General features: G+C 46.7%; 1 protein-coding gene across 17 annotated transcripts in view; it reads left to right on the top strand.

Moving 5' to 3' along the window:
• The first annotated feature begins 210 nt into the window (after nucleotides 1–210).
• Nucleotides 211–15,739, top strand: part of PIP5K1A (phosphatidylinositol-4-phosphate 5-kinase type 1 alpha) — a 35,738-nt gene continuing 20,209 nt past the window's right edge. For 7 of the 17 annotated variants that reach the window (XM_019478962.2, XM_019478956.2, XM_019478960.2 and 4 more), the window contains exons 1-3: nucleotides 212–500; nucleotides 13,275–13,309; nucleotides 14,941–15,030. In XM_019478962.2, the coding sequence (XP_019334507.1) occupies nucleotides 443–500; nucleotides 13,275–13,309; nucleotides 14,941–15,030 (183 nt within the window). In that variant the 5' untranslated portion in view covers nucleotides 212–442. The other 10 variants (XM_019478963.2, XM_019478964.2, XM_014607941.3 and 7 more) reach the window with 6 other exon arrangements.

The following is a 15,739-nucleotide window of genomic DNA, read 5'->3' as shown; positions in this document are numbered from 1 at the left end:
GCGAGGCGTGAAGCCAGAGGGACTGAGGGGCTTCGGGCAAGGCGCAGCATGTCAGCGATTACCATAGCAACCCCCTCCCATGCCCGCCCCGCCCCTTCCAGGCGTCCCCACCACCACCACGTGACTCATGGCGGCCGCCATGGTAGCTTCGGCCGCCCTCCCGCCCTCACGCATGCGCCCGGGGCCCCCTGGGGTTTCGTTATAATAAACAGGCGGTGGCCACCCCCCACCCCTCCCGGTTGCGCTCAGTGGTTGCGTCCCGAGCGACCTGGGCGACTCCAAGTTGGTAGGGGGGAGGCGAGCGGTCTCCCCCCATCCTGCCCCGAATGGGGCAGTCCTGAGCCGCGGGCGGAGCTGCCCGGGCGGCACCAACTGAGGGGCCCGGGGGGGGGCGGGGGTGAGAGCGCTGCCGGCCGCCAGAGGAGGAGGGAGCAGCTCCAAGATGGCGGCGGCCGGCCCCGAGTCCGGGGGCAGCAGCGGTAGCAGCGTCGGCCTGGCGGGTACGGGGGGTGCGCCTCACGGCAGGGCCTGGGGGGCACTTGAGGGGGGGGCGTGAGGGGCCTGTATGGGGGTGCGGCAGGGCCTGGGGGGGTGTGAGGAGCCTGTATGGGGGGTGCTGTGGGGGCAGGCACCCCCTTGGGGGGGGCAGAGAGCTCAGGTGCCTCCTGCGTGGGGTGTTCACCCTGGGGGGGGGCTAATTGGGGGGTGGGGGGCTGCTGCGTCTGGGGGTACATGGGACTGAGCCCCTCGGGGAGGGGGGTCTGGAGGTGGGGGCAGCTCCCCCCGCATGGGGGCTAGGGAGGCCTGGCTGCAAGGGAAGTGGTGGGGATCCCATGGCCTGCAGCATGGAGGGAGTCTTTCCCTGTGAGCTGGAGCTGCAGCTGGATGGAGCAAGGGGCTGCAGTTGCAGCACAGGAAGCTGAGGTTAGATGTTGGGAAGGATTTCCTCACCAGGAGAGCAGTGAAGCACTGCAACAGGCTCCCGGAGAGGTGCTGGAGTCTCCATCCTTGGAGGTGCTTAGAGTAGACAAAGCCTTGGCTGGAATGATGTAGTTGGGGCTGGTCCTGCTTGGAGCAGAGGGTTGGACTAGATGTGACCTCCTGAGGTCCCTTCCCACTCCCTTGTTCTCTGATCCTCTGAGCTGGGGGCTGTGGCAGGTGATTGCTGCTGTCCTCTCCACAGTGGGAGGCTGGTAGGTGCAAACATTTGCGGGGGAGGGGAGCGAATCTTGCCTCCCAGAGGGGAAATTACAGGCGTGGTGCTAGCCAGGGTGCTCCCAGGCTGCAAGCACGTTCCCCCTCTGCTTCTTGGTCTTTCCAAAGACCGGAGGATGTTAAACTGTGCAGGAGCAGCTGTGCAAAGGTCTCTGGGGAGCTGCAGGAATCATGGGCCTGGGAACACAAATTGTTATTAAGTGTGGGGCTTGTTTTTAATTGAATGGATCTGTATCCGAGAACCAGAACTTCCCTTCTACACAAGGTAGTGAAGGGTTTGGTCACTGTAACTTTTTTGCCTCTGCGGCTGTATCCCCTGTATTAACTCCAGCTGAAACAGAAGCAGTGCTTGGAGAAGGTCTGAATGCCAGTCTGCCCAGTGGGACCAGCACTAATCCAAGATGGGTAGTAGCAGCCACTTTTAGGGTGGAGCGGGGCAGGCATTTGGCACGTAGCAAGCAATTTTTAATGCTTAACCCACCAGCTGGGATCATCCTGGCACTTCACAAACCTTAAGTCTTGCGCACTGACTCCATATAGATATGTTATTTTCTCTCTTCTTAATAGAAACAGGGCCAACTCTCTTAATACTATGTCAAAACTACCTTCCCATTATTGGGGAGGGGTGTCTTTCTGCCAAAACCACCCTCCCATTGTTGTGTGCGTTTCCCCCAGTTGTTCAATTTGTAGTAAGGAAATGAAACGCTAGGAAACCGTCCAACTGAACCTTGACTTCGGCTGTTCCAGAGATGCGGATGTTCTGTACCTTAACCTTTGCTGTCCGACAGTCTTTTTTTTTTTAAGCATTTCAAGCCCCGGTTCTGATAGTCCTGTTCACAGGATTCCTATTTGTCTGCCTTACCTGCAGTTGAGGGCTTGGGTCATGAAAACAAAGATGTTGCTGTAATCAGGGCAGAGGAATTTGTGAGGAGGGATCACACAGTGGTTAGTTGGAAGAAACACTGAAGTATTGGATTTTCTGTTTTTTTTAGGGAGCAACATCAGGCAGTGTTGAGTGTTTAAACTTAATGAATTAATGTAAAGGCACTGTGTTCCAGTAGGGAGAACACAAGACTGGAAGTGGGGACACTCAGGATGCCTGGGTTCTCTTTCTGGCTCTGCCATGGGCTTCCTTTGTGAACTTGGTCAGATCACTGTGCTTTGTTTGCTCATCTGCTTTGAAAGGGTCTTAATGTTTAAAGGGTTTCAGGATCCTTGTCTGAAAGAAAACACATAAGCAGAAAAAGCTCCCCCCTCCACCCCAAATGTTGCCATTATTGACTTCCCAGGGAAGATTGATGCTAAAGGTAAGTTTCTACAGAGTTTTGAGTAATGATTCATACTAGAGACACTGTTCCATTGTGACAAGCAGGAAATACAACAATTAATTTGTGTATCTAACTGCCAGGGTGTAAACCTCCCATCTTTCTACTCTTGCTCCTACCCCAATTGCTACTTGCTCTTGACTCCTTTGGGAAATCTCTCATCCCAGAGCAGTGCTAGAAGCTGTAGTATAGACAGGATCCTGACACCTTTGTGCTGTATCATCCAGAGCTGTTTTAAGAAGTGCCAAGTAATTCAGCCCTCAGACAGTTGCACTCAAGCTGCAGCCTTACCACAGCGTCTAGCACAGACAGACAGACACAGGATCTGTGGTCACTAATACCTCAGTCCTGCTTACAAGAAGCTTTCAATTCTCTTGCCAATATAAGCTTTTCTTTTCCTTCAGTCAGACTGTGGGGCCATGACCAAATTAGTAAATACCAGTTTAGACTGTGAGCTGTTCCTCTGTTTCACATAGCAAGTCCCTCATCTCCTGAGCTCATCATCCTGCCGTTTGAAGATCCAGACTCTGATTCGGACTTATCGGCTACCTATATCATCTGAAGGTAGTTGAGGTGTCCGCGATGAACTCCCCAAGCACTTCGGGGCAGCATCGGCCTACTCCCAAGGGGGCCAGGAACAGCATGCTGAAAGGCCTTGTTAGCTGTGCCATGGAGATCCTGGAGTGCAGGGTACACATGCCTTTCTCAGTGAACTTTGAAGCCATCTCCAGCCTGGGCAGGGCTTGCTAGGGCACTGCTCACACCTGAGTGGCACGATGCTATTCACCCCCAGGGATATTGCTCAATTCCTGGCTTGTTTTAGTGTAGAGAAAGGGGCATGTATGGTTTGGAACTCCCACCCTTCCCTCCCTTCAGCCAAGCCAGGCATCCTTGCCTCCACCCTCTTTGCATGAGTTGGAACAGTGCTTCCTTGTTTGTGTAAGTGTGTGAGGAAACACCCAGGAGGATTTAATGTTTGCTCGCTTTCACTTTGAAGTGGGACAGCAAGTGCCAGAAATACCAATCTGAGACTTGGGCTGTTTGGTTCCTTGTGTGTTTGGTGTAGTGACCACCCTTCCATCCTCACACTTCTAGCTGTCTTCTTGTAGCCCTGATTTTTTGGACCTGAGTGAAGGCTGCAAGCAAACAAATATCCCTTTCAAAATCAGTAGGTCAGGTCTGGAGCTGAGATTGTTCTTCCAACTCATAAGGAAAATGCTATGGGTTCCTGAATGATGATACCAACAAAGAGGGATAACTGAAGGCTTTTGGGGGAGTTAACCCTCGCTGATACCAAAGGTGATAGAGAGTGCATGTTCATTTCTTGAGATCACATAGACAAAGATGACCAGATTAGGTGATTTTTAAATAGAAATCTCTGAATGGGTTGTCACCTACTGGCTTAAAATAGGACTCCAGGAGTCATTTGATGCCCTCAGCTTTAATTATAAAATGTCTCCAGCACTCCTTTTCTTCTCATGATCAACTTGGAAATGTAAAATGATTTTAGGGATGCTGTCTTTGGAGGCAATGATATGGCAAAATAGCCCCTATTTTCTGATCTAAACTAGTAGCCTGTTGCTACCACTAACAGCAGCAGTGGTGGGGAAATATGATAACATTTAGAGTCACAACTTGGAATTGAGCCCACTGCCCTCCTTTAAGATTGAGAGGAGAGATTGGAGTTGGAACCAGGTAGTGTGTTTTGCTTTTCTAAGCAAAATATCTGTCAAGGTGAAAAGTTTGCCTCTTCTCTAGAAGGCAAACTAGAAAAAAAGAGTGAAAATGTATTATGGGTTAAGAGGTTCAGTAATAAGTGGTGGCATAATTTCTTGAATTTTAACTGAGTTTCCTTCTGGAAAGTAAAGTATCTTGGCTTCTTCCAAGTCTCCCTTGTGTTTGAGCCACCCAGGTTATTCATCTTCTGGGCTTCCCCAGCTAGTCCTTCAGTGGGTGCCCATGGGAGATGCTGGGCTATAAATATAAAGCTTTTTTTGGTGGCTAGCTTAATTATGACCCAGGTTAAAGGAGACTAAAAATTGCTGTTGCTTTTTTGTCTGGTGGGTGGTCTCTGCCCAGGTTCCATTAGGCAAATATCTTGCCAGAGAGACCATGGCCTCCCTTGGTTTCAGTAAAAGAGGCCAAGGAATGCACTTCCCTTGCCCCTTAGAAGTGGACTAAAGAAGGGTCAGCAACTTATGGCCCATGGAGCAAAAGGTGCCTGACTCCTGACTAAGGCATACAGCCCTTGTGGTCTGTGTGGTTTCTTTCTAGCAAATATACAAGGTCAGCCTTGGGGTTATCTGTTTCTGCCTTCACAAATCCTGATGAACTGGTAACTAGTAAACACAATGAGATGCAAGTTGCCCTAGATCTTTGCTGGTCACTTCTGTGCATGAGGGTTGTTTGCAAAGTTTTTAACAATAAGTTAGACAAGCACTTGCCTAAACCACCCTAGACCAGGATGATCCTGCCCTGACCAGGCAGTTGGACTAGATGTGGCCTCCTGACATCCCTCCTAGCACAGCTTTTAGGATTCTAGGAAAGTAGGGGTGGAAGAGAACTCGCATGGTCATCTAGTCCAGACCCTGCTCAAGGTACGATTTTTCTATGATTTTACTTTGTCAATGGCTCTTCTGATTATGATTAAATAGATTCATGGTGCTTTAGCCTCCCTGCTGTCTCCCTTGTTCAAAAGCCAGAGCACTCAGGTGGTGTAATGGCACCTACACACAGCTTAAAATCTGCTCTGCTGGAAACTGATAAATGAGGAGTAAAATGTGACTGAACATATAATAGCCAGAGTTTTGATCCCAGCCTCTCTGGGCTCTCGACTAGTCCGTTAGCAGCTCAGCTTTGATTCTCCTTTGGAGTAGAGAATATTTGCGTGCTATTTCCCTGGGCTGCTGTGAGGGCTGGTTAATGTTTGTCAGGAATTCTGGAGATGGAAAACTGTAAGCACTAAGCATTTTTGTAATGGAGATTCCTGTCCCACTAATGATCTCGTAATTGCTGAAAAGTTACGTTTAAAACATTAATGAGCATAACTTTGCAACTCAACAAAACCATCAGAAAGCTACCATTGGTGCTGTCTGAATGAAGATTGCTGACTGTGGCTTTGAGCCCCATTTCATGTTTGTAAAGCCTTTTGAGAGCCTTCTGTGAAAGAGCTATAGTAATGTAAAGCACTGTGAAATCTGGAAGCTTACACTAAATCTTAAAAAGATTGCTTTTCAGATGGTAGAATCTTGCCCAAAATAGCTGCACCAAAATGGGTGCTACTCTCAAATATCACTGTTCCTAAGCCATTTCCTGTCATGTTACCAGGGTGTGGAAAGGCCCATGAAAACAACTCAGAAAGGGTGGCCCTGTCCGACAGCTCTCTCGTTCAGAAGAGCCATACTCTAACTAATATTGAAGCCTGCTACCGTCTTGGAGCAGAGATCTGTAAGAGATCCTTATATCATTTCCCACAGAAATGTTTTTGCTCTGAAGCATTGGGGAAATCAGTAGGAATGAGCACTTTCCTGGTTCACTAGCTTTCTTGTTAAAACAGTGCTCTGACATTTTTACCTCTAGCCTTTATTGTAAAATAGCTATTCATGTTTGTTGTTTTGGCTCCATTTGCTTGCTGATGCTTCCTGGGATCTAACTGTACCTTTCCCACCTCCAGAGCCTTCTTCAAAGCATTTTAATCCTCCTTCACAAACAATGTGATCACCCACTCTGTTGCCTGTTTGGTGCTGTTCTTACTTTACACCTGGAGAAACTGAGGCTGGGGTAATGGCAGATCACTTGATCACAAGGGGCAGGAGGGATTCCTAGTGTCCTGTTATTTTGCTCATGCCTCTTGCTGTCAGCATTCCCACTGTCCTCTTCAGTCAGAAAGGCTGTCTTATTTATCCTTCCCTTGCTGCTCACAACATCATATGCATAAACCTTGCATTTGCCTGGCAAGTCATGAAGCATCGGGTCCCTGGATTTGCGTAGTTCTGACTTAAGATTCTATTTCCCTGTTTCAGTGCAATATGACTTTAACAGCTGCAGTCCTGAGAATGGCCAGAGCCAGAAACAAATGCTTTGTCTAATTTAGAATTCGGCACGCCAGCTTACCCAGGACATTAGTTGGTCAAGCTAGTTATTCATGAAACCTTGCCAGCTAAAGCCATAGTGTAGCTGGGAAGGGTTTGTAGCACTGGGGTGGGGGAATACCAAGTTGTCAATCAGCATGTCATGTTGAGGTTTCTTGTCTGTACTGTGACCAGGGTCTTCAGGCACACAGCCCCTGAACTAGTGACCAGGAACAAAGCTAAAACGCTGCTGGGTATCCAAAGGACACCTGTCTTTGGTGGGGTTTGATCTGATGACCCCCCCCCAGTTGGCATCCGTGGAAAGGCTCCCACTGACTTCTGTTGGCTTTGAATAAGGCCTAAACATCTAGTTGCCATAAAGTCTTTCTCTTTGGGATTGCAGAGGTAATAAATGTCAACGCTAACTGCATAATTCTTGTGTCAGACCCAGAGGGACAGATTTCCATCTCCAGCTTTCCTCTGTGCAAAAATGAAGTTTATTTCCTACCTATGGGGACTTTTTACCATCTTTAATTTTCCCTGAGCCTGATGATGGGTGTTTAAGCCCGAAAGCTTGCAGAAAAAGATTTTTTGTGGTGGGGGCAGCGGTTTCCTAGTTGGTCTAATAAAAGGTATCATCTCTGAACCAAGAGTTCTAGATTTTTGCATTTCTTTTTGTCTCCGACCAAAACGGCTACCAAATGCATCCCAGTAAGTTCACAGCACTCAGCAGCTAACGCTGCCACCAAACTCCCTCATAACCATTGCAATGATAGGGAGAGACTCTTGAAAACCTTCTTTTTCTATTTACTTTTTTAAATTTTACTCCACCATTCCTTCCCAGCCATCTTTGGGTGGGAGTGGAATCCAAGTGTTTCCTGTCTTTCCTTCTATTTTTAGATGTTGTCCTGTCTGAGCTCAGCTCTGCTTGTCCATGCAAAGTACTTATAAAACACAGCTTGCTGTAGCCTCTAAGCATGCAGAGAGGCAATGAGGCCTAGAAGACGGGACCCACAGACCAAGGTGTTAGACTTGGATTTGTTTGCAGTTCTCCCATAGGCCTGCAGTGTGACCTTTCACCTCTCTGAGCCTTGTTTCCACTAGCTGCACAATGTGGAGTAGAGGGACTGGACCCGATGCAAGGTCCCTTCCAGCCCTAAACTTCTGTGAATCTATGATAAGAGCAGTGACCTTTGCAGTCTGAGTTGGTTAGACTGGGGCCTTGCAACTCCTATAACGTGCCAAAAGGCACATGCACAAAATGACTATGGGGAGATAGATGTTTTGGGTGCTTCATTCTGGGCCATTCTCCAGTAAGCAGCAGTAAGCTCGCTAAACTTGATGTGGCAACAAGCTTTTGGTGTCTTTTCAGAAACACCCTGCCCCATACCCTCATGAACAAGTGAAAGAGAGGGTAGGAGATGCACTGATCCAGGGCAGCAGAGTCATTCCTGCATGACTTAATTGTGCTGACTGCTAGCAGATGGTAGCAGTGAGACTGGGTAGCTTCTGCTTAATGAGATATCAAATCTCAATTCATGTATCAAACCCACAAGTCCTACAGCAGCCGTGTTGGTGGGTTTGAGTTAATCTGAACATGAATGACTGGAATAGGTGTATTGATGCTGAAAACCTCATAGTGTTACCTCTTAGCCTTCCAGTCAAGATCAAGTGTTTTGAAATGTGTATCGTCTGTTGGAGGACTGTATCCTGCCCTGACAGGGCATAGACTGAATGATCTAACAGGCCTTTTCCATCTCTAACCGCTATGATTAAGAGTGTTGGTTTTGACTTTCGGTTCAGGCCGGACCCCTGGAGTGTTTCTCTAATAGGTTCTCACCAAAAGAAAAGAAAATATTTTCTCTCTCACTTTCTAGGGCTGCAGAAGAATTTCATTGCAAATGAACGCAGGAAGGGGCACAGGTGCCTCGTTAACTCGGAATTGCTTTTTGTTTGCGCTGTTTGATAGATGTTCTTTTTCTTTATGTTGCAGAAATTGGATTTGCTTTTGATGAGGCTCTTTTTTGTCACTTTTCCAGCAACCCCTCCCCCCCTCCGCCGCCGGCCCCCCCCCCCCCCCCCCCAAAAAAAAAAGTCTCCTGATTTTTCTATAAAGGGTTGGAGCTTCAAATCCCAATTTTTTATTTTATAACCTTTTTGACTTTTTTCCTTTGTATAGATTTCGGCTTCTTGTGCTGCTCAGTGGTACCGTCTCGAAGAGGTAGTTTTATTGATTGCATCTATGCGCTTAAAAAGCATGGGTTTTCTCCCCCTCCAATAACTAGCAGCAAACAGCCATTTTACATAGTGCTCTTGGCTTTTAAAAAGAGTGATACAGAAGCAAACTTCTTAAATGCTTCTGCTTTCAATGAAAGTCGCTGTTTTATTTAAATAGCTTTATTAAAGTGCACCTTGTGTGAGCATCTCTTGTCATCTAAACAGCTGTGTGTGCTCCTGGATTATTCTAGGTGGGCTTCATGACTGCTTTCATTCCTGCCTGCTTTGCATAATTTAAGAAAGAAAACATCTTGGCAATCTTCCATGTGCAGACATGTCTTTAGACATTGAGATCCATGCTAATGGATTGATCTTGGATCCTCCATGAAGTTTGGGGAAAGGTTCAGGTATTAGGCTGTCACTAGGAAAGGAAATGGGGATGCAGCTCCTTTCCTGAACAGCTTCAGTGTGTGCTAACTTGACATGGCCCTGGTGTGTGGCTTGTAAGATGCTCAGACACTGAACGAGCACAGTTCTTGATGCGTTTTTGGGTTTACAAATGTTTTCACTTCTTTATTTTTATACATAATAAGAGGTACAACTAAAAACCTTGTCTGAACAGTTCTGGTGAAAAATAGTCCGGTGCAACTGTAGTTGGGATATACTGAAGTAGCACGTTGATCTGCCAGACAGAAGTTTGGTGAGAACTTGCACCTTGGAAATTGAGGTCACGTAAGAAAATTTTGTAATTGACCCAAACCATTGACCCTCTTTCCTTCCCCTCTTCCCTTCCTTTGCACCCCCCCCCCTTCAATTTAGCATTCACTTTGGTAGTTATATGCAGGACTCTGTGTGTGTAATAAGTAGTTATATATATCGAACTACATACACACATACAAGGCAGCTACAAATAGTATTCTTTTCAGTCAGCATGGGCTGCAGGAAGGTGGCCAACTTCTATTTGCTTCGCCTGATTCAGTTTCCAGTAAACAGCTTTCTGGAATAATCTGAGATTCTCTTTCAGGTTTTGGCCTGAAGGAAAAAGAAAGAAGAAGTAAAGTTCCAGCAAATCTGTCCTTGTCTCTGAATTCCTATCATTTATCTTTTTCCTCTGTGTTCCCAAAAGAGACCAGTCAGGAAGTTAACTGCTTAAATGTTCTTAAAATTGGAATAAAGCTCTATAGCTAGTTTTAATTTGGGAAATGAAGTTGCATATTTCCAGTCAATCCCCATCCCTCCCGCTCCAAAAACAGCCATGAATTTAAATGGAGTCAGCTCCTTTCCAGAATGTGAACTAACTGACCGTTTTGCTGAAATTTTTAATTTTGTAGCAGTATGCCCTCTGAGTGTGATAATATCATAGCCTTTCAAGTACTGTCAAAGAGCTGTGCTCTTCAAAAAAGGAGAGCTTGCATTTGGCTCTGACGTTCTCCATTCCCAGGCTTGGTACAAGGCCTCTCTAGCCTGGGCTATTAAGGCTGTGCACAACTAAGAATGCTTCTGAGTTTGCTCTTCCCACCAGCATTGGAGTAGCCTGCAAATGTCTGTCTACACATCCCTTCTGTTCCTTTCCAGAGGGGATTAGCCCTCTGTTGTGCTGCAAATTCACTTTTAGGTTTGAGTGCAAGTATTTTTCTTGTGGACAAACAGAAACATCCCATTTCCCAATCTGCAGATATTGCAAACTTTTCTGGAGACTAGGAAACAGGAGGGGGTGCTGCTTCCTGTCTGGTCCATAGGGCGTATAGCAAATGCTGCTCTTTGTTACAGCATACAGTAACTTTCCTGTGTTGACTAATTTTTTCTTGTAAGTGGTGACACTTGATTCGGAGACTGTCTGTATCTGATTTCCAAACAGGCCCTGGAGAAGTTACAGCCCTCCCTAGGATGGAGTGATGGGAGACAGTATTTCACAGCAGCAGGATGGGAATTGGGACTCTTTGGCTTCCAATCTCAGCCCTGTCACTGATTTGCTGTTTGACTTCAGGCAAATCATTATACATTACTTGAGACCTCTGTAAAATGAGCAGACCTAGCTTTGTGCCACAAGAGGCCAAATGAATATGAAGCACTTCTGAAGTCTCAGTAGAAAGGAGCCACACAAGTGAAAAATTGGATTATTTTGTGCTTAATGTTTTTGGAAGGTGATTAAGGCAGTAAGAAAGTGCTTCATTCAATGGTCCTTTGAATAAATAGCTTCATTTAAGTCTCCCCAGAATGAAATTTTGAACGGACGGTTAAATATTAATGCAGCTAATTGCAAAGTAAAGTGCCGGCTGTGCAGCTCCTTCGATATTGCTTAAATTGTGTGGCTTTTAAAGATGGTCTGATTTGCATAAGTGTGGATTCCTCACTTGAGAAGGAAAAAGGCTTAATTGTTGTTGTACAGGTGCAGTGCTGGGAGGACTGAGAAGCTTCCTCCACCACCACTCCCCAAACGGAGCTCGACAGCTTGGAAAGGCTTCGTGGCAAAGCCGTCACCTTTGTTGGAAGGTGACATTGGAGTGTTGTGACTCTCTCTTCAGAACAGCCTCCCAGAACTGAGTATAGCTGTGCGGGTCCCAACTAGATCCCACAGAAGCCTACTTTCCGTTTGTTATCTTAGAGGATACCTGAGCCATTTCTGGGTAAATTGGGGAGGGGAGTAGCAGATAGGGCAGGGAGCAGATTGGTCTGGGGAAGAGAATCAGAATGGCATTTGGGGAGGGTGCAGGATTAATTTGTGGCACACCTGCCAAAAAAGTGGGCCTCCACTGGTCATCTGATTGCTTTTAAAATCCTTTCTGATGTCTCCTGCCAGTACTTCCAGTTTGTAGGGAAGAACAGGAGCTGTTAAATGGGACTGCTAGTTGGGTTCCCCAGCTGTGAAAGTCAGGAGCCTGGACTGAGCAGTGGTCGAAGCTTGAAGGCGTCGCTTGTTTGAATCCATAGCCCACATCACATGCAGAATGGCCCACCCTGTTGGCCCAGCTCCCTTTTCCTCTGCTTTTCTTGCGAAGTCATCCCCTGCAAAGAGAGCGATGTGGTCATTACTCATCTCTTGTAGCAAGCACAGAATGTGCTGGGGGGGGTGAGGATCTTGAATGCGAGACCCTTTAAACATGAAAATCGGAGCTTGTCATGACACGTTTCTTTGCTTGGAAGAGGAGAGAGGGAGGGGGTGGAAAGCTAGTCATTCTACACTCCCGCTTTCTTTAGCAAAAAGCATTTGGCAGAGATTTTTTTGCTCAGTTACATATGTCTTGAAATGGGAGCTTTGATCATTTGATAAATGCATCCCAAAGCTGGTTGGGTTTCACTGTTAAGTGCCTCTATATACCCAATGTTGACTGGCATGTCCTTATCAAACACTCAAATTGTGGCATGGCAGCAAGGGTCCTGGCACAGCCCGGGACCGGAGCTCAGCAGAGGGGGCTGGGTTTTCCCTCCTGTTTGGATTCAGAAGCATTGTAAGAATTTGAACGTGGCCACACTTAAGTCTGGTAAAATAGTTCTTTGAACCATGGCACCTTCTCAGGGTTTGTTTCCCTTTACCCTCCTGTGCAATGACAGGAGCTCTGAGCTTGGGAAATGAGCTTAATGAGATTGCATTCACCTTAGGAGTGTGTTGGTGCCGTGGAAGTGCAAGGTTTCCGTGCCAGACAGGGAGAACATGGCACTGTTTTATGTAACCAGCTGGTGGGGCAGCAGTTCTGTCCTCCGATGTCTGGACCCCTTGAGAGCCTTGCTGCTGATTTTTTTTTTTTTTTAGGCGATTTTGTGGCCTAGAAAAACCTCTGCTACAACCAAGGATCACATCATTGGCTTCTGTCCCCACAGCCAAGAAAAAAGGTTGGAATACAGGTTTCAGAAGATGGCAAAAGCAGTCCATCACTTCACCCTCCTCTAGGCCCAAAACGGTCTACAGATATTGTGCTAAGACTCAGGTTGGAAAATTTTAAAAAATAAAGTAACCACATCAATCTGTAGCATCACAAAACTTGAGTGATAAGTACTGGGTCTCACCTCCTCCTCATGCTGTGATTTAAATTAAAAATACTAGATCCCAGTTAAGCCTTGATGTAACTCCACTGAAGTCAATAAAATTGCAGCAGCTTACACCTATGTGTGAATTTGGTCCCAGGCGCTTGTACAGAGCCAAAGAATTCTGGGAATCCAGTTGAGCTGGGGAGATCGGGCTGTAGCAAATAGCTGAGCTGTAGCAGATACACAGGGCTCAGTGTGGAGGGTTGAGTGGTAAGTGAAATAACATTTCCTTGTGGCTTGAAAATAATTTCCCTCTTCTGTAAGAGGAGAAGTTGGGAAGGAATCAAGCATGAGTCAGTGCTTTTTTAGATGCATTAAAACATTCAAGCCATGGCACAATGTCAGGCTTTTTTCTGCATTATCTAATAATTGCCAGCTGTTCCTTTGTTAAATGTTGTCATCTTTCTTTGTATTTTGACAGGTTCAGGTACCTTCAAGAAATCGCTCACCTCCGAGGTAAGTTATTGCTCAAGAAATTGATGTGCTTTGTTCCCTGGTATAAAGGGGAACACTTTGAAACCAGATGTTTTTAGCCCTGGCCATGGCTTAAGCAGGAATGACAAAGCAGGGGGCAAACAGCTGAACAAGCAAATGCAAGGCTTCAATGAGCTGGGCACGGTCCTTTGTGAAATTAGGTCATTCTTCCTTGTGAAGAGAGTTGTCCATTGCTATAGCTTAATTGCCCTGGCATTTAAAGCGATGAAGTCTCTTTTTCTGCCAATCGCTAGATAAATGTCATGCTGTAATGTAGAAGCCTGGTTCATTTTGACTAGCAAGGCAGGGAGGCCAAGCAGACAAGATGATGAACTGGGCAAGCTCTTGAGGGATCATAGAGCAGTGGGAATGAAATGCAACTGAAACTGGGCTGAGAAACCAGGGTGGACTTGTGCTGCTTTCCTACGTCCTTTCCTTGGGACATTTGAAGCAGGGGGAGAGCTGTTAAAGGAAGGTGCAAAGCGACTTCAGTTGGTGTGAGGCCCTTTGAGACCTGTGGGCTGGTAATTAATTTTCTAAGCAAAGGCTTAAAGCTTGTTTCTCGTATGGGAACCCAAAATCTTCCTTCAGCTTTCATTAAGTGCATTTAGATGCCAAATCTGCACCACACGGGAGGTTTGTGAAAGTCTAGCATCCCTGTAAACTACTTTAAATGTTGCTGTGCTATTTTGAAGACTACGCTGAACCCCAAAATGCAGATAGCAGTCCTCTTGATCTTCAAATGGAAAGACACCACTGAGCCATAGGCCCCAGCCTGTGATGCTCTTCCTTGAGGTCAGGCAGCTACTGGTGTTGCCAGTGGAAGTGTAGTTAATCTAGGCGCATTTTATATCCTTAAAAATAGGAGTGGCAAAGAGTTATGCCTTGTAATCCTCAATAGTTCTGCCCTGTGCTTCTGAGTGGACACACATCAGAGGGCGTGTGTAGATGAAAAGGGGGCCCTAAATTGAAGTGGTGGGTTTTTAAAAACACCGCTTCAATTTTTGGGCGAAGTAAACCCCCATGTCGTGCACACACCCGTGCGCTTACCCGCCTCTCCGGTGACGGGCAAGTGAGGGCAAGCTGCCAGCGGATGGAGTGGTCCCTGGGCTGCAGGGGGAGGGGCTGGTGCTTTCCTCTGCGGCAACAGCAGCACCCCCTCTCCTCCCAGGTGCCTGGCTCGGGCAGTCCCAGGGGGCACCACAGCCATGAAAGGAAGCACTGAGCCTCCGCGCAGCTCAGGCAAACAGGCAGGCTCCACTGCCAGGCAGGCAGGCTCCGGGCTGCTGCCAGGCTTCCTGCAAAGCTCCTGAGCTCTACAGAGCCCGATGTCTCGCTCCGCAGCTGTAGGGCAGCAAACTGAAACTTCTCAGAGGAGTTTGTTTGCTGTGCCCCGAGTCATTTAAGGCACATTACACTGCCAAATTTGCTACAGCAGCTGGAATTACTGCACAATACGCTGCTGACGTGTGCAAACACCAACACCATTAAAGCGGTGCAAAAGCATTAAACTCGCTTTAGTGTCATGCACACATGCCCCTTCTTTCATCTACACACGGCCTGGGATATCAATTTTTTTAAGACGTCTTGGTTCTTGTCTACCCTGATTCTAGATGCCTGGTTCTTCTGGACAGCCTGGCTTGCATACAATAAAGAAAGGTCATCGTGGAGTAGACTCAACGGGTGAGACGACATATAAAAAGGTAAGTGCCTCATGCATAATTCATCTCCTTGTTTTGACTCAGGGGGCCTGAGTCACTTTGTTCAGCATAAAAGATTGGGGAACTAGCGTGGGACAACCAATACAAAATATCTCAGACAGAGCAAAAACTGGCAGATTGAAAAGGTGAAGGGACTGAATGTTGCAAGTAGATTCTCTGTCCTTGCCTTGTAAAGATGGAATTATTTTTTTTAAAGCATAACCTGTTCATAACCCTTTCAAGGATCCTTCTGGTTTACTGTGTGTTCTCTGGACACAATGGCAGCTACAGAATGGGTTTTTTTTTCTTCTGGAATTTGCCTTACAAAGGGCAAATTGTGTGGCTTTTTTTTAACAATGTGGGGATTCTTGGGCACTCCTTCTAATTTAGTTGGACTTTATCAGCTAGTGCCAGTCTGCTTTGTAACAAGATTGGTTTCCCTGTGTTAAGATTACATGGATAATGGCCTGATGCAGGTTTTTCATTGGCCCTTGTTAAGGGAAAGTTTCTGGCATGAAATCTCTGATCAAGCTGCACCTTTAGTTTTGGGTTTGTGGAAAGTGTTTTGTTGCTTCTAGAGATCACCCGGGGAGCAGGGGGGGAAATTATGGTCAGTCTAGTCCCTCTAATTTACAGCTGTCTAAGAAGGCTGTGTTCAGGCTTTGGGTTCTCAGTTCTGATACCCAATATCCCAGCATGCTTGTGAAGGAGG

The sequence above is a fragment of the Alligator mississippiensis genome, chromosome 15 (genome assembly GCF_030867095.1).
Source record: "Alligator mississippiensis isolate rAllMis1 chromosome 15, rAllMis1, whole genome shotgun sequence".
NCBI classification, from domain to species: Eukaryota; Metazoa; Chordata; order Crocodylia; family Alligatoridae; genus Alligator; species Alligator mississippiensis.
This window is presented reverse-complemented; position numbering and strand designations above follow the sequence as displayed.